A 14,590-nucleotide genomic window follows, 5' to 3' on the forward strand; every position below is an offset into this window, starting at 1 on the left:
GAGGGATATAAGCATGTGAAGTATGCAAGCACCCGTGCGAGGTTCGAACTTGGAAACAAACTGCCCCACCTCTCCCCCCCTTGTTCGGACCGCCGCTCGCGAAAACGCCGAAGTCGAACTTGAGGACCCTAACATTGAAAATAATAATCATTTGGAAATCATTTCACCTCGAACAAATTGGGAATGAAATCTACTCTGACATCAATATAGTACTTGCATATTTGAAATAAATCACAATGCGAAAAAAATTATGATTATTTTGGCTTTAAGGATGCCGGGAGGTAATTCCTCCGATGACCCCTTTCGGGCGTATTTTGCCTACCATGACCTCTCGGTGCAAATCCCTGAAATGACCCCAAGGCCTGCCCTAAGCAACCACGGACCTTCCAATTAACGAAGGTGGTGGTAGCAGTTCAAGATGCGCTAGGGTCCGGTCTCTTCGTGCCGGTGTATAAAGCATGTTCTGACAATTAATTCGCAAGTCTTTGTTTTTTTTTTGATTAGTTATGTTACAGTATATAAATTAATTCTGCATGGATGCCTCTAATAAGAATTCACCGATTTTCACCAACGTAAACATAGGTGAGGAAACACCGCACTTTTACGGCAAGGCAATGAATTTTGCAGCAGTTATTGAAAATAATAGATACCATACACAATGCCAACCAGCTTGTTTTTAAAAAAGGTCTGTTCTGATAGCAAAACATTCACAAAACGCATCGTTGGATTCACCGGAGACACGTGCTTCTATTACCACAGCCACTGCTTTCCTTATTTGGTTTCTTAGGGGCGGCATTTGGGGTCATTTCAGGGATTTGCGCCCGAGGGGTCGAAAGGGGTCATCGGGAGGAATTACCTCGAATTGGGACCGAGGATGTATAAGGAGAGGCGGCGGGCGCTTGGGACACAGCCATTTTCCAACTCGATCGTCCATGTATACCCGACCTGGGATAAAAGCACGGTCCTGTCATGCTCCATCTTTCTTCTTTCCACTCCGGACAAACATGCCCCGAACTCTTCCAGATCCATCTCTAAACGGTTCTTCGCATGAGTAAGCTCTCGGATGACACCGGCCTCTTGCCTCGGACACCGCGACGCATGCCGACCTTATTGCTCACATCAAAAGGCAAAACATACCCGGACTTCGCGTACAGGATATCTTGCGAGATGCTGTGGGGCCTCCCTGAGCGGCGGCAAGCTGTATCTCCGACACTCCTCATTTGGCTCCTATTTTTCTCTGGCGACCGGTGGCACTTCTTGACGGGGATCTCCGCGTGCATGATCAGTTGGGGTAACTATTTTTGAGTCAAAGCAGCGAGACAGAACGTTTACCTGGCCTTATACAAAATCATTTTTACTCATAGGGCGCATCAGTCGGATCCTGCCAGCACTTCTTCACATTGTCGCCGAACTTGGTAGCTCTGGCAACACGCTCAGTGGTCTTTGCTCATGATAACCATCTCGGCTTCCGCTCTGAACGGTGCGCGCGGACCGGATGCACACACCCTGATGCGCCTAGGCTCCAATTCGACGAGGTCGACTGTCATCAATGGTTATGCGATGTTGGACGAACGCGTTCCCATATAACCGCTCACGATCCTTCTCTCGGAAATGACCTTGTGTAACCACGAAGGCAGTGCCTATGCCGAGGCAGCCGAAAGTAAACAGACACGAGTCATAAGTCTGATGCACCGCCACGTAGGGTTCTTCAACCAGTAATATCTGTGGTTGCTAGGCTTCCTTCCATTTATGATCTTCCATAATCAGACGCTGTACGCATCCATCGGTGTCGGATTTGATCCGAACACCGACTTGGCCTTCTTGGAAAACAGGCTGCGCCCTGTCCTGGCGAGGATTTGAATGGCCAGGGACGCTGACTAAATGCCAGCGTCTCTTTCTCTTCAACTGTCTTACCACCACCTCGGGCTTTTCGAGGACATATACCACAGGTGGCTACCACTGACTATACCCCATTGGAAATGGCGGAGGTCCTTCACTCCGAGGATGGCAGCAAATTGGAAGTTGGAACTCGTACTCCCAAGTTGGAGAACGAGATCAATGGCGAAGAGTAAGCTGGCGGCAGCTGGAGGCGGACACGAACAAGCGCTGACCATTGTCAGGGTGGAATACTTGAACGTAGCTGGTCCGCTCTTACCATTGCTTGCCCAGCAGGGCCCTCAGGAGGGTAAAGAAAAGGGTGAGGTTTTGTGAGTCTCCTCAGCCCGCTCATGTCTGGTTTCTCAAACGGATTGTAGGTGGGTAGCAGAATTCCAGCGCGCCACGGAGTATCTCAATCTGCTGTATGACTTGGCGATCTCTTCCGTGCTTTCTGTCTTTGGTAACAACCACCACATCCTGAACGGAGCGTCCATCGCGGCTTATTTCTCGTATTTTCTCATCATCTGTACGGTCAACTGCCTTTCCAAGAAATCCAGACATACTGATGTATTCGGTTCAGGGTGGGTATGGGCCAGTCAAGTGGTCTACGACAGCCGCTTTCAAGCCAATGATTGGATACATCGACTGTTCAAGTTTCTTCAGCTTGGCGCCTTCACTTACATCGGCGTCTTTGCTCAAAACTTTGACCCGTCGAATGTCATTGCGCCGCCAGATTCCTCATCGTCCAGTTCAATCGCACAATACCAGAGCGCAAAGGCCTGGAAAGGGGCAGCTATCGCGTATGCTCTCAGCCGACTTCTTCTTTCTTTCCAGTACTTTTATGGTGCGTACCTCTCAGAGGCCCTATCCGACCACTTGACTCACAAACTCCATACAGTTGCCCTCATCACACAAGCACCTGAGCGTCGGAAACGGTGGGATTCATTTGTCATCCCTATCGTCACCACTCTGTTGTCTGCCACGTGAGCGCATATGAAGTATGATGATCACGTAACTAACAACTACATACCCAGGTTTTGGCTTATATCAGGGCTCCTGACCTTGAGCAGCGCCGCCAAACTAGTACTTGGATACGGCGGTCTGGTCATCGAAGTCGTCGTTACAATCGCTGCATCAACTCGTGAAAGTGCTATTGCACCTTCATCCGGCATGCTCGGAGGCCGATTCGCCGACTTGACATTGGTTATTCTTGCTGAAGGTGTTCTCAGCATTGTTACTACCTTAGCCGAGGTGGTGTCTGGATTCGGCTTGAACTCTGGAGGATCTAAGCTGAATGGATGTGAGGCGTACTTTCAGCTGTCATATATAGAAAGCTCACATTATTTCGTAGATTCAGAATGCATTAGCTCACTCGTTGTTGTCTTCGGCACCTGGCATTTCATATTTCACGCATTCGACCACGAACAACGGTTCCGAAACCGACGGACGAGTCTTGTTTGGGCCTTTCTGCACTTGCCCCTTCATTTCGTCATTTTGCTGCTATTGTTATCTTTAAACGGGGTGGCAGTTTATGGGAACATTGACGGTGGTGTTACCGTACTCACCAATGATTTCGTTCAATTTCTCGACCAAGTCGGTCTAGTGTCGACATCATCTCTCGACGGACTACTTACCAATAACGTACTGCTCCAATTCAACAAGCTGGGGTTGTCTCCACCAGTGAAGGATGAGCTGGACAGGGTCAATCAACAAGCCATCAACTTGGATTTCTACATCAATACGACTGGTGTGCCACCCCCTGCGTTTGATCCATTTGTGGAGCAGTTGACATACTTCTCCTATGTAATGTGGACTGCCGCCCAGGTATGCGCATACCCTGAGTTGCTGTATCGATTTTCTAATTTTCGTGCTAGAGTTACAGTATAAACCTTGGACCAAATACCACCGATCTCTATAACCAGCTGTCTGCAACGAGTTCGGACTGGAATGGGACCGATCAAGACATGGTCAATTTGGAAACTTCCACGAACACCACATACATGCAATTCTGCTTTTCTTACACGGTCGATATAGCTGCCCCGGCGCAGTTATTCTTACCGTCCGCGGTCCGTCATTCCTTGTCGTGAAAGGTTTCATTCTGATATTTCATTCAGGGAGCGCTCATAATTCTGGCGGCGCTGCTCACCGTTTTTCGAACCTACGGCATCCCTGACGAAGAAGAGAAAACATCTCAGTTGTGGGATGTAAGCGGTCAGATCCGGAGCATCGGAAGAGCGGACATCATCCCTATCTATCCCAAGTTGGCAAGAGCGCCACGCAAGTGGCAGGTTGTTGTTGGTATGTTCCTGTTTGATCCCAAAGTCATAACATATTTATCATCCTTCTTCAGCCGTATGGGACTGGCTGCCGTTCACCTTACACATGATCGTCGGGATTGTGCTCTGCGTCCTGGCGGCCTTGGACATCCCCCTAAACTTGCTGAGCAGCCCAATAGATAGCTTGCTCAATGTGGGATGGGTCTGTACGTGTCAAATCCAGTATCCCATCATTCAATACTGACATCTGTTCTTGAAGTACCCCTGGTCGCCATCAGTTACGGAGGCCTAATGGTTCTGGACTGCGTAAGTACTGGTAACAATATTCATCAGACCGCATCGCTGATTGGTTCCATCAGATCGTGCTTGTGCTTGCTCGTAAAGCTCGTGGAGGGAGATTCATACACAGGATCCACGAAAAGGAAGAATAATGGTTGACGAGTGGCGGTCAACAGTCATTCTATCTTGTTTTAAGTTTCATGTTTCCTTATGTAACCGGTCCGAGGATTCTTTCATATCAGGACATTGCAATGTATTTATGGTCAACAGAGACGCACTGTATCGCGCATCAGAAAGCGATCAATAGTCCTCCAGTCGATACTGCTTGTTCATGCGCCCCGAACCCCCAACTCCAAGATCTTGACCAGGCCGGCGCCTGGTTGCAATGTATGTCCAACCTCTCCCGGTTCAGGGCCGCCTATCTCCCTGGCCCATGGCACAACAATGTCCTGCACGATGCCCCCTACAAGGTCCTCGATCACCCCATTCAGTCGTGTTCCTGTTTGCTCCACGTCGGGGCAGGCGTTGATCTCCAGGAGGTGGATTAAGAACTTGCCCTCATTGTGCTGGCTTGCCCCTGAGCAAGGTACGGCTACAGGCGGACGGAGAGAGACGAGGAGATCGCAGCCAAACAGCTCGAAGGCGTTCGGTAGAGGCTGGAAGTGCACCTGCCCTGCACCTAGAGCAGCTCTCCACGTCTCGGCCAACACTTCTCCCACACCTCTGGTGATCGCACCAAGATCTTCCTCCGTGATGACCCCACTTGCGCTCCCGGTTCTATGGGTATTGGTTGCCGGAAGCGGGAGGGCGTACTCCCACCCCACTAGTTCGGCCAATTCGAACACGAACCGTTCCTTCGTCTCTTCTTTCTGCAAACACGTGTTCGTTAAGTGCCCCATCAACGACTCCTGTGTCATTGGTGCTCGTGGGGAAACATAAGGCAGTGCGGAGAAGAGAGCGAGCAAGCGGGGGTGGAGGTAGAGTGTGAGAGGTGAAGAGCGGGAGGAGACGACGTATGCTCGTAGATGGAACTTATGTGGTGTCAGAGAGTGCGTGTGCGGAGCGAGAGGGTTGAGTAAGAGTGCACGGGGAACATATTCCTGTGAGTCGACAGTTAGGTGAGTGTAAAAGAAGAAACTAGACACATACTTGAATAACGAAATGCCTCATTTGCTGGGCATTAACTCTCGTACTCTCCCCATTCCTCCCTCCGTCTTGTTTTCCATTCTCCCCATCGACAAGTGCAGTTGCATCTTCGTCGTCATCGTCATCATCCTTGCTCTCTTCCTCAAACTCTTCAAAGATCTCCTCGAGTTCGTGTTTCGAGCTGAACATGCGTATCCCCTGACCCTTGTCCGCCATCCCCGGCTTGAGGATATACCACCTCCTCTCCTCTTCCTCCTCAGCTTCCTCCTGTTCATCCAAATATTTACCAAGATCCCACAGCTCATCGGCCCATAACTCCTCCAGCTCGTCTGCGAAGCGTACTTCCACCGCCCATGTCTTGGGGACTGCAGCACCCAGGAGGGAAGAAGGATGTTTTGCAAGCCACTGCGCAACGGTGGAGGCAAGATAGTGTTTCCTTATGAGAGATTTTCGGATAACGTAGCTGCAAGATAGGACTCGGGATAAATCCGAGTGCGCTTGAGAAAGAGTGAGTTCATGGTTGAGGAGGTCATAGTCGGCCCATTGGAGAAGTGGGAGAGGCGGCGGAGCGGGAAGAGAAGAGAGAATTGACAATGATGGGTATGTGCGGAGAAGAGCGGCGGTGATGAGCGATGTGAAAAATCTCGAGGGGAAGTTGACAAAAGCGGTAAAAGGAGGCGGCGGAGATGATGATAACATTGATTGAGTCCTAAAAAGGAATGTTTCAACCACGCGACTTTCATTGTCAGGTTGTGCGGAAGCAAATAGAACTGACAATGATCGACAGCTCGATCATCCCTCACCGTCTTCTTCTCTTCCACATACCACTGATTGAATCTCCTGATATTCGCTACGTGTTCAAGGCTGCTACTAACGAGTTGTGCAACAGAAGTAAGAAAAGGGTTATCCCCCGCTTAACTGGTTCTCTGCATGATTGGCACTGGGAGGTCTAGACCTCGACCGAAGTAGACGGAGGACCGTGGGTACCAACTGCAGCAGATTTGCTTCATTTATGCCTGCCGATCAATGTTATCGGTCCTTCTTTTGTCGATTAATACTCCTGATGATGATGAGCGTCAGATGACGAGTGTCTAACGCCGACCTCCTTCATACTGAGTTTCGACAGGCTATATAACCCAGACATTTGTGTCAACTTGTGTTTTGTCATCCCCTTCAAGAGCCTTAGTAGCGATGCATCTCCCCTTCCTTCCCGCTGTACACATCGTAATAAACTTCGACGGGCACAAGATCCTGCATTCCCTCTCCGTCCGCTGGCGGGCGTTCAAAGCCCTCCTCTCCCTCTCCGCCCAAGTCGAGAGCACGGAGCGGGAGATGCGGCGCGCAGTCAAGTGCGTGTTGCAGCAGGCGATGCAGGATGGAGCAGATAAGGCTGAAGTGGGAAGGATGTTGGCCGAGCTGGCTGCGTGCGTGTCTCCTCCCTAGCTCTCTTTACGCACTTTGCTTACTTCTCTGGTGTCGAGGCAGACTGGGCGACCGGGCAGCTCGGTCGGCGCACAACCATTCGTCTCACAACCCCTTTCGGCTCGCCCAAGTCGCTCAGACGCGGCACAACATGAAAGAGCTTGAGAATGAGGTCATGGTGTGCCTCTTTCTTCCCACCTCTTTCCGTCACATGTTCAATTTACGAACAGCTCGCGGGTGCCGTGAGGAAGATCAGGAATATTGCTGCTGCTTGCAGGCTTGGTGAGCTGGACGAGCTAAAAGAGCCGATGGTGATTGCTGAGAGAGCTTTCAGAGGCGACAAGCTTAGCCCAAGTTAGAGGGGATGAAAACCGTCTGTAGCTCACAGACATGGACCCAGACGACTCGCGTTAAGTCTAGTTCGGGAAGGACGATGTAGAACAAAGTATGCAGAACGAAACAGACGTTCACACCACGCAGTCTACATATTAAAAATATTATTATCATGTCACATGAGATAGCCCGAAATAAATACATGCTCCGACCGGTTTGATTACCCTTCCACGTGCCGCAGGATGAAGCGATTCTATCTATCCGGGCTGGGCACGACCCCGTCGTACAACAGTCGAAACTCATCCGCCCCGCTGCGTACGAGGGGGCCATGCGCTGACTCGGCTAGAGAACGAGGAGATGCCGGACGCCCTCTTTCCTCGTCATCTTCTTTGTGAGACTCTTGCCCGCTTGGGCTGAGTAAGGGCGTCTTGGGGCCCTCTGCCGACAGTTGAGGAATATCAAGCTTGGATGTTGGACGTAGGGCAGGCAAGAAGCTTCGCCGCTTCGGAGGCGCGAATTCTGTTTGCTGCGCCGCTGGAGACTCTGTCACAACTTTCGACCTGATCAGACCAGAATCTTTTGACTTTGATGTCATACTCACCAGTACTGTCCAGGATGTTCTTGCGATGTCCAGCAAGAGACTGCAGAACGGTTCCACCCAGTGCCACGCGTATAAGGACTAGGATTCCCTATCACACTGGCTCAGCAAAATGTGATAAAGGGTTGGGAATACTCACAATATCCGTCACAATTAAGCTGCCATACGCGAGGGCAACAATAGGTACTAGACAGGATTCAGCCGTGGATAACGATCCAAAGCAAGGGAACCTACGCGTCCATCCCGCCTCGAGTACTTCGAATGCCAAATTTGGATCATCAGGGGACGGCGCTCTATCGAGGATAGCGCTGATGACGAGTCCAATGCCCACAAGTAGATGCAGCACCAAAGGTGCCCATTCGAGTATGTCTACCTACAGCATCAGAGAGGAGTCCAACATCCAAGGTTGATAACGGACATATAGGGATGCCGAAGAACTTCTTCACCCGGTCCACAGCTGAGAATGCCGAGTCGAAGCTCGCCGAATGGAAGAGCTTCATAGGATAGTCTTCGGCGGACTTCACGTCGTCTGAACCGTAGATCTGATCTGGCGTTGGAGCCTCCTCTTCCGATCCTTGCGTACGAAAGACAGTCAGGATCTCGGCTAAGATCACTAGTGCGCCCTGATTTACGTCAGCACCAGTCTCTCTGAGGGGATGATCAAGGACTCACTGCACATGGCATGAAGTATAACGACGGTGTCATGAGGTCGTTGAAGTATACGTAGAAAAAGTAATTCCACCATTCGTCCATGTAGTTTTCCTGGTCGCTCAGCTGCGTCTCGTTCGTATTCCAAGCGCGCGATACATCAGATAAGTTCGCATAAGCCTCAGTTGTCAGTTCGGTGAATTGGATGTCGTAGCTCTAATGCAATAGTAAGCACGGGAACTCTCGACATTGAGTTTACTTACGCTGGCAACCTCCATGCATATCTGCGCAGCATACTGAAGCGCCTCGATGTACGGGTCATTCTCTGGGAGGTCAGTAGTGCTATCGCTCAAGATCAGCACCTCGCTATTCAGGTGGTTGATCTCATGCATAAAGCTGGGTTGGAGACTGAGCTTGTTGAACTGGAGGATATCCTCAGGTGGCAGCAAGGCGTCAAACAGCGCATAATTGTTCGTTTCGCCGGTATTGTTCAGCGCCTGGTTGAACATCGGCACGAGGAAGTACATCGCCCCGCCGACGTTCTCGTATACCACTACATTCTTCATGGATGAGAGAACGATGAGGATGACAAAGTGCAACGGGAGGTGGAGAAACGCCCATGCGCCTGCGAAGCGGCGGGATTTGAATCGGTCCTCGGGGTTGAAGGCGTGGAAGATAAAGTGCCAGATACCGAATACGATCACGAGGCAGCACAGACATTCAGAGTCTGAAGACAACGTGAGTAGTGGTAAGTTTCAAAGGATAGATGACGCACAGGCTGTCAACGTGCTCCCTCCCGCAGTCAGCCCGAATCCGGAAACGACATCCGCCAGAGTCTTAACGATACCCAGCACGCCCTCAGCTAAGATGACCAAAGTTAAGTCTGCGAATCTCTCCGCAAGCAGTCCAGAAGCCGGGGCGATCCCTTTCCTCAGATGGCCGACACCGAGCGAGATGATGACCTCGATGCCTAGGCCCAGGTAGCCTAGGACAAGCTTTGCCGTGGCGTTGGACTTGAGAAGGCCGGCGATGAGCCAGAATGGGGCTGAGAAGAGGCAGGTACAAAGCGGAATGAGGAAAGAAAGAAGCTGGCTACGTCGTGCGCGAGGCTGCGTCGCGCAAAGAACTTCATCCCGTGTCAGAAAGAGCACGATATATGCTAGAACAAGTCAACGTACCATATACATGCTGAAACGCCAACAACAGCCTCGAAACCGCGTACGCTAACGCGACACCCCTGTAGCTCCTGCTCCCTCCGACAGCAGCAACTGCGCTAAGCACCGTCACGTCTTCCGGGCGGACGACGTATCCCGGGTCAAAATCTTGTACGAAGACGCCAACGTAGGTGAACACTGCCAGTTGGAGCAGCTTGAATAGCCTGTGGAACCAGTCGTTGGACTGATATCGCGCGTCGTAGAGGCATTGGGAAGCCCATACCCACCCTACGCCAATACTCTAGATCAGCACTCGAGACCCGCATACATGCAAGGCAAACGTACAGATGATAATAAAATGGCTGAAATACGCCAACACGCTGCTGGCGTTCATAATCTGGTGCTTGTCCCCGAATACGCTGAGCACAGCGGCGATCGCAAGATCGTACAGCAAGTCCAGGTATGCAGGCGCGCGCTGGGACTTGGCTAGCCAATGTATCTCGGCCGGGTCGGCGCTGGGGTGCGGGCCTTGTTGGATGATGAGAGGGAGGAGGGGGCCGGCGACGGAGATATGGATCGGGCTGAGAGAGGGTGAGCATGCATCTACGTGATGAAGTAGGCAAGGTGGACGTACTGCTCTTCCTCTGCCTGTTCTACCTACTGTTTGCCCAGCTCGCTGTATTCCCCCGAGGCGCTCATCTTGCTCTGGCGCGGTATTCGGCTGGCCTAGGATATCCCACGCAGAGGGTATAACACGAGAGTAGATGGCGGTCGAACGTCAATGTCAAGTTTGAGTCCCGTCTCCCGGGAGACCGGCGTCGCAGTATCCCTCCAACCATCATCATTATCTGTTGAAAGACAGCCTGCGAGTCAAACTGCGTCAAGCAGATAAACGCCCAACCGGGGCATCGCACGTCCGGCTTAGTCCGGTTATTTGGTAAAAGAACGTGCAGGCAGTACGGCATTGAATCGGAAGGCGCTGGGTGTTGAGCTCAGGTTGGCAGAGCAAAGTGCAAGAAGAATTCTTGCAACCCTGATGGAAGACGGGTACGGATATTTTGCTGCAGTGCGGCTGCGTCTGACTGCACTGCCCAAGGGCCCTCACTCCGAGGCCCTGGGATGCAGTTGGATGCAGCTGCATCTTCAGGGTCCGGATGAATTTATGAATCCTTTGGCACGCATTTTTTGTGTCCTTCTACCTCTCATCTCAACACTCATCTGAGCTGGTATGAATAATATTCTATAACTCATGACACTTTCTTATTATGTGATTGTGATTATAGATAATTCACCTTTTCAAAGCCTTGAACACTGTTTTCCTCTAAAATAAAGAGGAAAATTAGATATGGTGAGCCCTTTTATACATCCCAAAAATATATTTACTCATGTGTTTTAGGCATCTCAGCAACACAATCTGAGTGCTCTTTTGGAAGCTCTTGCAAGTTTTAAGAGTATGTCCACTGGTCTTTCTAGTGATGTCTCTGGTCTCTCAGCTTCACCAACTCAACTTGAGCTCTTTCACCAGCACTATATCCATCTTCACTGTGATACTCATCACAACTGTCAGCCTACTGTCAGGGCACCAGCTCATTGCTTGGTCAAGAGACATGACTAAGCCTTTATGACATGGAAGTAGCTGGTATACCTTGGCATGTGCTGGAACCTGCTGGAAGGATTGGATGGTCAGGTGACCTGCTGTGCATGGCTGTGCATGACCTCATATGACCTCATCCTTGGTCATATGACCTGACCACCTGACTAGGCTAAGTAAGCAAGATGTTCTAGCAGGTTCCACCACAGAGGTATAAATATAAGGCCTACTCTGCCTGGGGACTGTCTCTTCAGACTTGGTCTCTTAGGATCATCCACAGGTACCTATACTGTAGATAGGTCTTAGTCATCAGGTCTACTCCACTTCCTTGTTGCCTGCTTAGACTCTTGGCACTCTTAGGTGAGCAGACTTAGTCAGCCTGTGTTGCCCTAACACAACCATGCCTGCTGAAGCTGAAATGCTCAAAGATTGGAGAATGGCAGGCAAAGTTCAAGTTGGTGATGCATTGGCATCACTTCCAGCTATGACATGGAGTGGAGATACCAGACAAATCATTTTGGGCCTGGATGAAGTTATTTGTGTACAGACAACAAAGTCATTTTGTGGGAACAGCAGAACTCGAGAAATCTTCCAGAATGCCCTCACGCGTCACACAAAACGTCTCTAATGCCCTTTTCATCTGGCATTGTCCACAATGCCCTTCATTCCTTGCACACAGAATGTATGTAATTACATTGTCTGTCTAGGGGGACCTGCTCCTGGCTCTTCCCTCACAGTTGCTGGATGACCATGGTGCATCTTTCACTGAGGTGGATCAAGTGCAGTGTCCAGATCTAGCCCAGATAGCAAGACCATCAGGTATGGAACTTGGTAGGTTTCTTGCAGCATTGAGTTGAGGTAGCACTTGTCAAAGTACTTGCCTGGCGCTTGGTTGAATTCATAGCAAGCAGCAATTGCATGTGCACATGGTACAAGGTACTGCTGGAAGAACCAGCATGAACACATTCCCCCCTTCAATTCTGGATCCAACATCATGTTGTACTTGTCTCTGCCTGGTCCTTTGACAAGAGCTTGTAGATGAACTGATGCTGTCACTTTAAAAGTCCAGGCAGCAACACAATTGTCAGTGAAGACCTTGAGGTGCTTCACCATGTAATTGGAATTGGTTGATGGCAGAGTGAGAGCATATGTCTGGCGCTTGTAATGGTGTGCCATCTGATGACACCATATGTAGTCAAGGAGTTTAAGCACTGGTAATTCATGAGTTTCATGGAAGACATTATTCATGACTTCTGCTGCATTTGATGTGAGTCAACCAAAGCATGGCTTGATAAATGCATAGCTTGCCCATGCAGCTTGTTCAATGACTGCAAGATAAGGTGCTGCCCTGGGTTTGACATTCTGATCATTGTGGACTGCATCTAAGTGTTTGTTGAATTCCTTCTCAGTTGGCACTTGGCAAGGTTCCAGATGTGATCTTCAACTGGTTTGCCAAAGTGTCGGACTGCATTTGTAATGATGTGCTTGATGCAGAATGCTTGTTCAACAAGCAGAAGTTCATCTGAGATAGCTTTGAGCAAGCCCTTCTGCTGATCAGATATGATTGTGGTTGTTGGGCTATCAAGCCCATTGAGAGATTCCTTGAGTGATTGGAGGAATGAGGACCATGTCTGGGTATCTTCTTGTTGTGCAATAGCCCATGCTAGGACAAGCAGCTTGTCTTCCACATCATGTGTAACTGCCATGAGAAGGACATATTTGTAAGATGTCTTTGTGAATGCACCATCCACTGCGAAAAAGTGATGGACAGAACACCATGCACTCTTTGCAGCAGCCAAGCATATGAACAAGGATGTGAAGGAATGCTTTGAGTTGAGTGAAATCTTGATCATTGCTCCAGGGTCGCAAGCTGCAAGATGCACTGCATAAGCTGGGAGGGTTTGGAATTCCTTCAGCTGATTCTTGATGTGATTGCCAATAATCTGCTGCTTTGCTCGATAGGCTTGCTGAGGCTTAACACTGATGTTATGCCATTGAAGGGTGTCCATCACAGTTGACATCTTGACTTGGCCATCAACAGGCATGATCTTCTTCAACTTGACAACAAGGAACTGAGTTCGACTTGTAGCTGCACAAGGCTTGATAGCATGTGTCTGACAAGTATGATTGGCTTCAAGATTGCATACATGGAAGACCCCATCTTTGCCCCCAACCAATGCATAGAATCCACAGCTCTCCACCCTGCACTTCACAATCAGCTGACTCTTATCACTCTTGCTAATGCAGTGGGTTGCTGCCTGGCTGTTGGAAAAGCCTGTGAGAGCATTTTGAGCATCATCAAGCAAGGCAAATTCTTGCCCAATGAAGATAGTGTTGGCCATGGCAGATGAAGTGTGTACGTGTCCTCTGTTGACATGTGATGACATCCCTCACTGAGGGCATGGTAGATGACACCAGACATAAAGGGCAATATAGACATCTGCATGACATGCAAGGGCATCCTGGAAGATTTCTCGCAGAACTCATGGGACCCCTGTATAGTTTGGTCTGTACTTGCAACCTATCCTGCCCTTCTGGCATAAGGGCCATGCTGTCATGCTTGGTGATGCTGCACATCCAATGACTCCACTCCTTGGTCAAGGTGCAAATGTGGTATGTCAGCTTTTCTGACAGTGCTCATAGAAAATAATGATCCATACAGACTGTGGAAGATATCTATCATCTTGTCAGAGCACTGGTTTTTAATGGCCCACTAACAAATGAGAGCATTGAGAAGGCATTCACCAAGTATACCACCATCTGGCAGCCCAAAGCTGAGGCAATTTTCAAGCAAAACAAGTGGGAGCTCACCCATAGGCTTGTGACTAGTGATGAAGATATCAAAGCATGCAATGAGATGAAGTCTAGGGGATGAACCATGATGTGTATAAGCTTGTTGCAAGGTCTGTTCACCAGAGAAAGTGAGATATAGGGGGCACTGGATATGGGTCCAATTATTAGTCAAAGTCATGATGTGTACTCTACGCCTCCCAATGAGGCATCAGGAGTAAGTCCACTGGAGGGGGAGTTGACTGTAGTGGCGCAAGCCTAATTAGTAGTAGTTCCAATGTCTACTAGTGGCCGAATCAAAGATAGACTCAAAGGAGAGAGCAGTCCAAAGGTTGGTTTGAGGGTTTGATGTGCATTCCTAAACCCCCAGCAAGAGCATGGCCAATGCCTGTCTAAGGTGCAAGCAATCTGACAAGAATCCAAAAAAGAGGAGTGGCCAAGAGGACTCAAAAGGCTAATAACAAGTGTTGCTGTT

The 14,590-nt window shown here is 49.7% G+C and overlaps 4 protein-coding genes across 4 annotated transcripts; 2 read left to right on the plus strand and 2 right to left on the minus strand.

Annotated features, from left to right (window-relative positions):
• Window positions 1-1,979: 1,979 nt before the first annotated feature.
• DACRYDRAFT_89007 (uncharacterized protein) lies at window positions 1,980-4,585 on the plus strand (the record flags this gene model as incomplete). Its single annotated transcript, XM_040776888.1, has 12 exons — window positions 1,980-2,068; window positions 2,121-2,207; window positions 2,256-2,404; window positions 2,459-2,722; window positions 2,777-2,861; window positions 2,913-3,178; window positions 3,230-3,702; window positions 3,753-3,944; window positions 3,993-4,176; window positions 4,229-4,360; window positions 4,414-4,460; window positions 4,514-4,585. 12 exons carry the CDS (start codon window positions 1,980-1,982, stop codon window positions 4,583-4,585), a joined length of 2,040 nt encoding a protein of 679 aa, XP_040628864.1.
• Window positions 4,586-4,762: 177 nt separating this feature from the next.
• On the minus strand, window positions 4,763-6,278 carry DACRYDRAFT_107694 (uncharacterized protein; the record flags this gene model as incomplete). The annotated part of the gene is made up of 2 exons (XM_040768516.1): window positions 4,763-5,533; window positions 5,583-6,278. 2 exons carry the CDS (start codon window positions 6,276-6,278, stop codon window positions 4,763-4,765), a joined length of 1,467 nt encoding a protein of 488 aa, XP_040628865.1.
• Window positions 6,279-6,770: 492 nt separating this feature from the next.
• DACRYDRAFT_107695 (uncharacterized protein) lies at window positions 6,771-7,360 on the plus strand (the record flags this gene model as incomplete). The annotated part of the gene is made up of 3 exons (XM_040768517.1): window positions 6,771-7,003; window positions 7,065-7,179; window positions 7,232-7,360. The coding sequence occupies 3 exons, from the start codon at window positions 6,771-6,773 to the stop codon at window positions 7,358-7,360; spliced, it is 477 nt and encodes a 158-aa protein (XP_040628866.1).
• A 192-nt stretch (window positions 7,361-7,552) lies between these two features.
• Window positions 7,553-10,433, minus strand: DACRYDRAFT_116371 (uncharacterized protein; the record flags this gene model as incomplete). The annotated part of the gene is made up of 11 exons (XM_040770192.1): window positions 7,553-7,886; window positions 7,936-8,023; window positions 8,072-8,118; window positions 8,167-8,301; window positions 8,351-8,555; window positions 8,605-8,796; window positions 8,844-9,307; window positions 9,356-9,706; window positions 9,759-10,022; window positions 10,080-10,315; window positions 10,396-10,433. The coding sequence occupies 11 exons, from the start codon at window positions 10,431-10,433 to the stop codon at window positions 7,588-7,590; spliced, it is 2,319 nt and encodes a 772-aa protein (XP_040628867.1). The 3' UTR covers window positions 7,553-7,587.
• Window positions 10,434-14,590: the final 4,157 nt, after the last annotated feature.

Source organism: Dacryopinax primogenitus (assembly GCF_000292625.1).
Source record: "Dacryopinax primogenitus strain DJM-731 SS1 chromosome Unknown DACRYscaffold_9, whole genome shotgun sequence".
Lineage (NCBI taxonomy): Eukaryota > Fungi > Basidiomycota > Dacrymycetes > Dacrymycetales > Dacrymycetaceae > Dacryopinax > Dacryopinax primogenitus.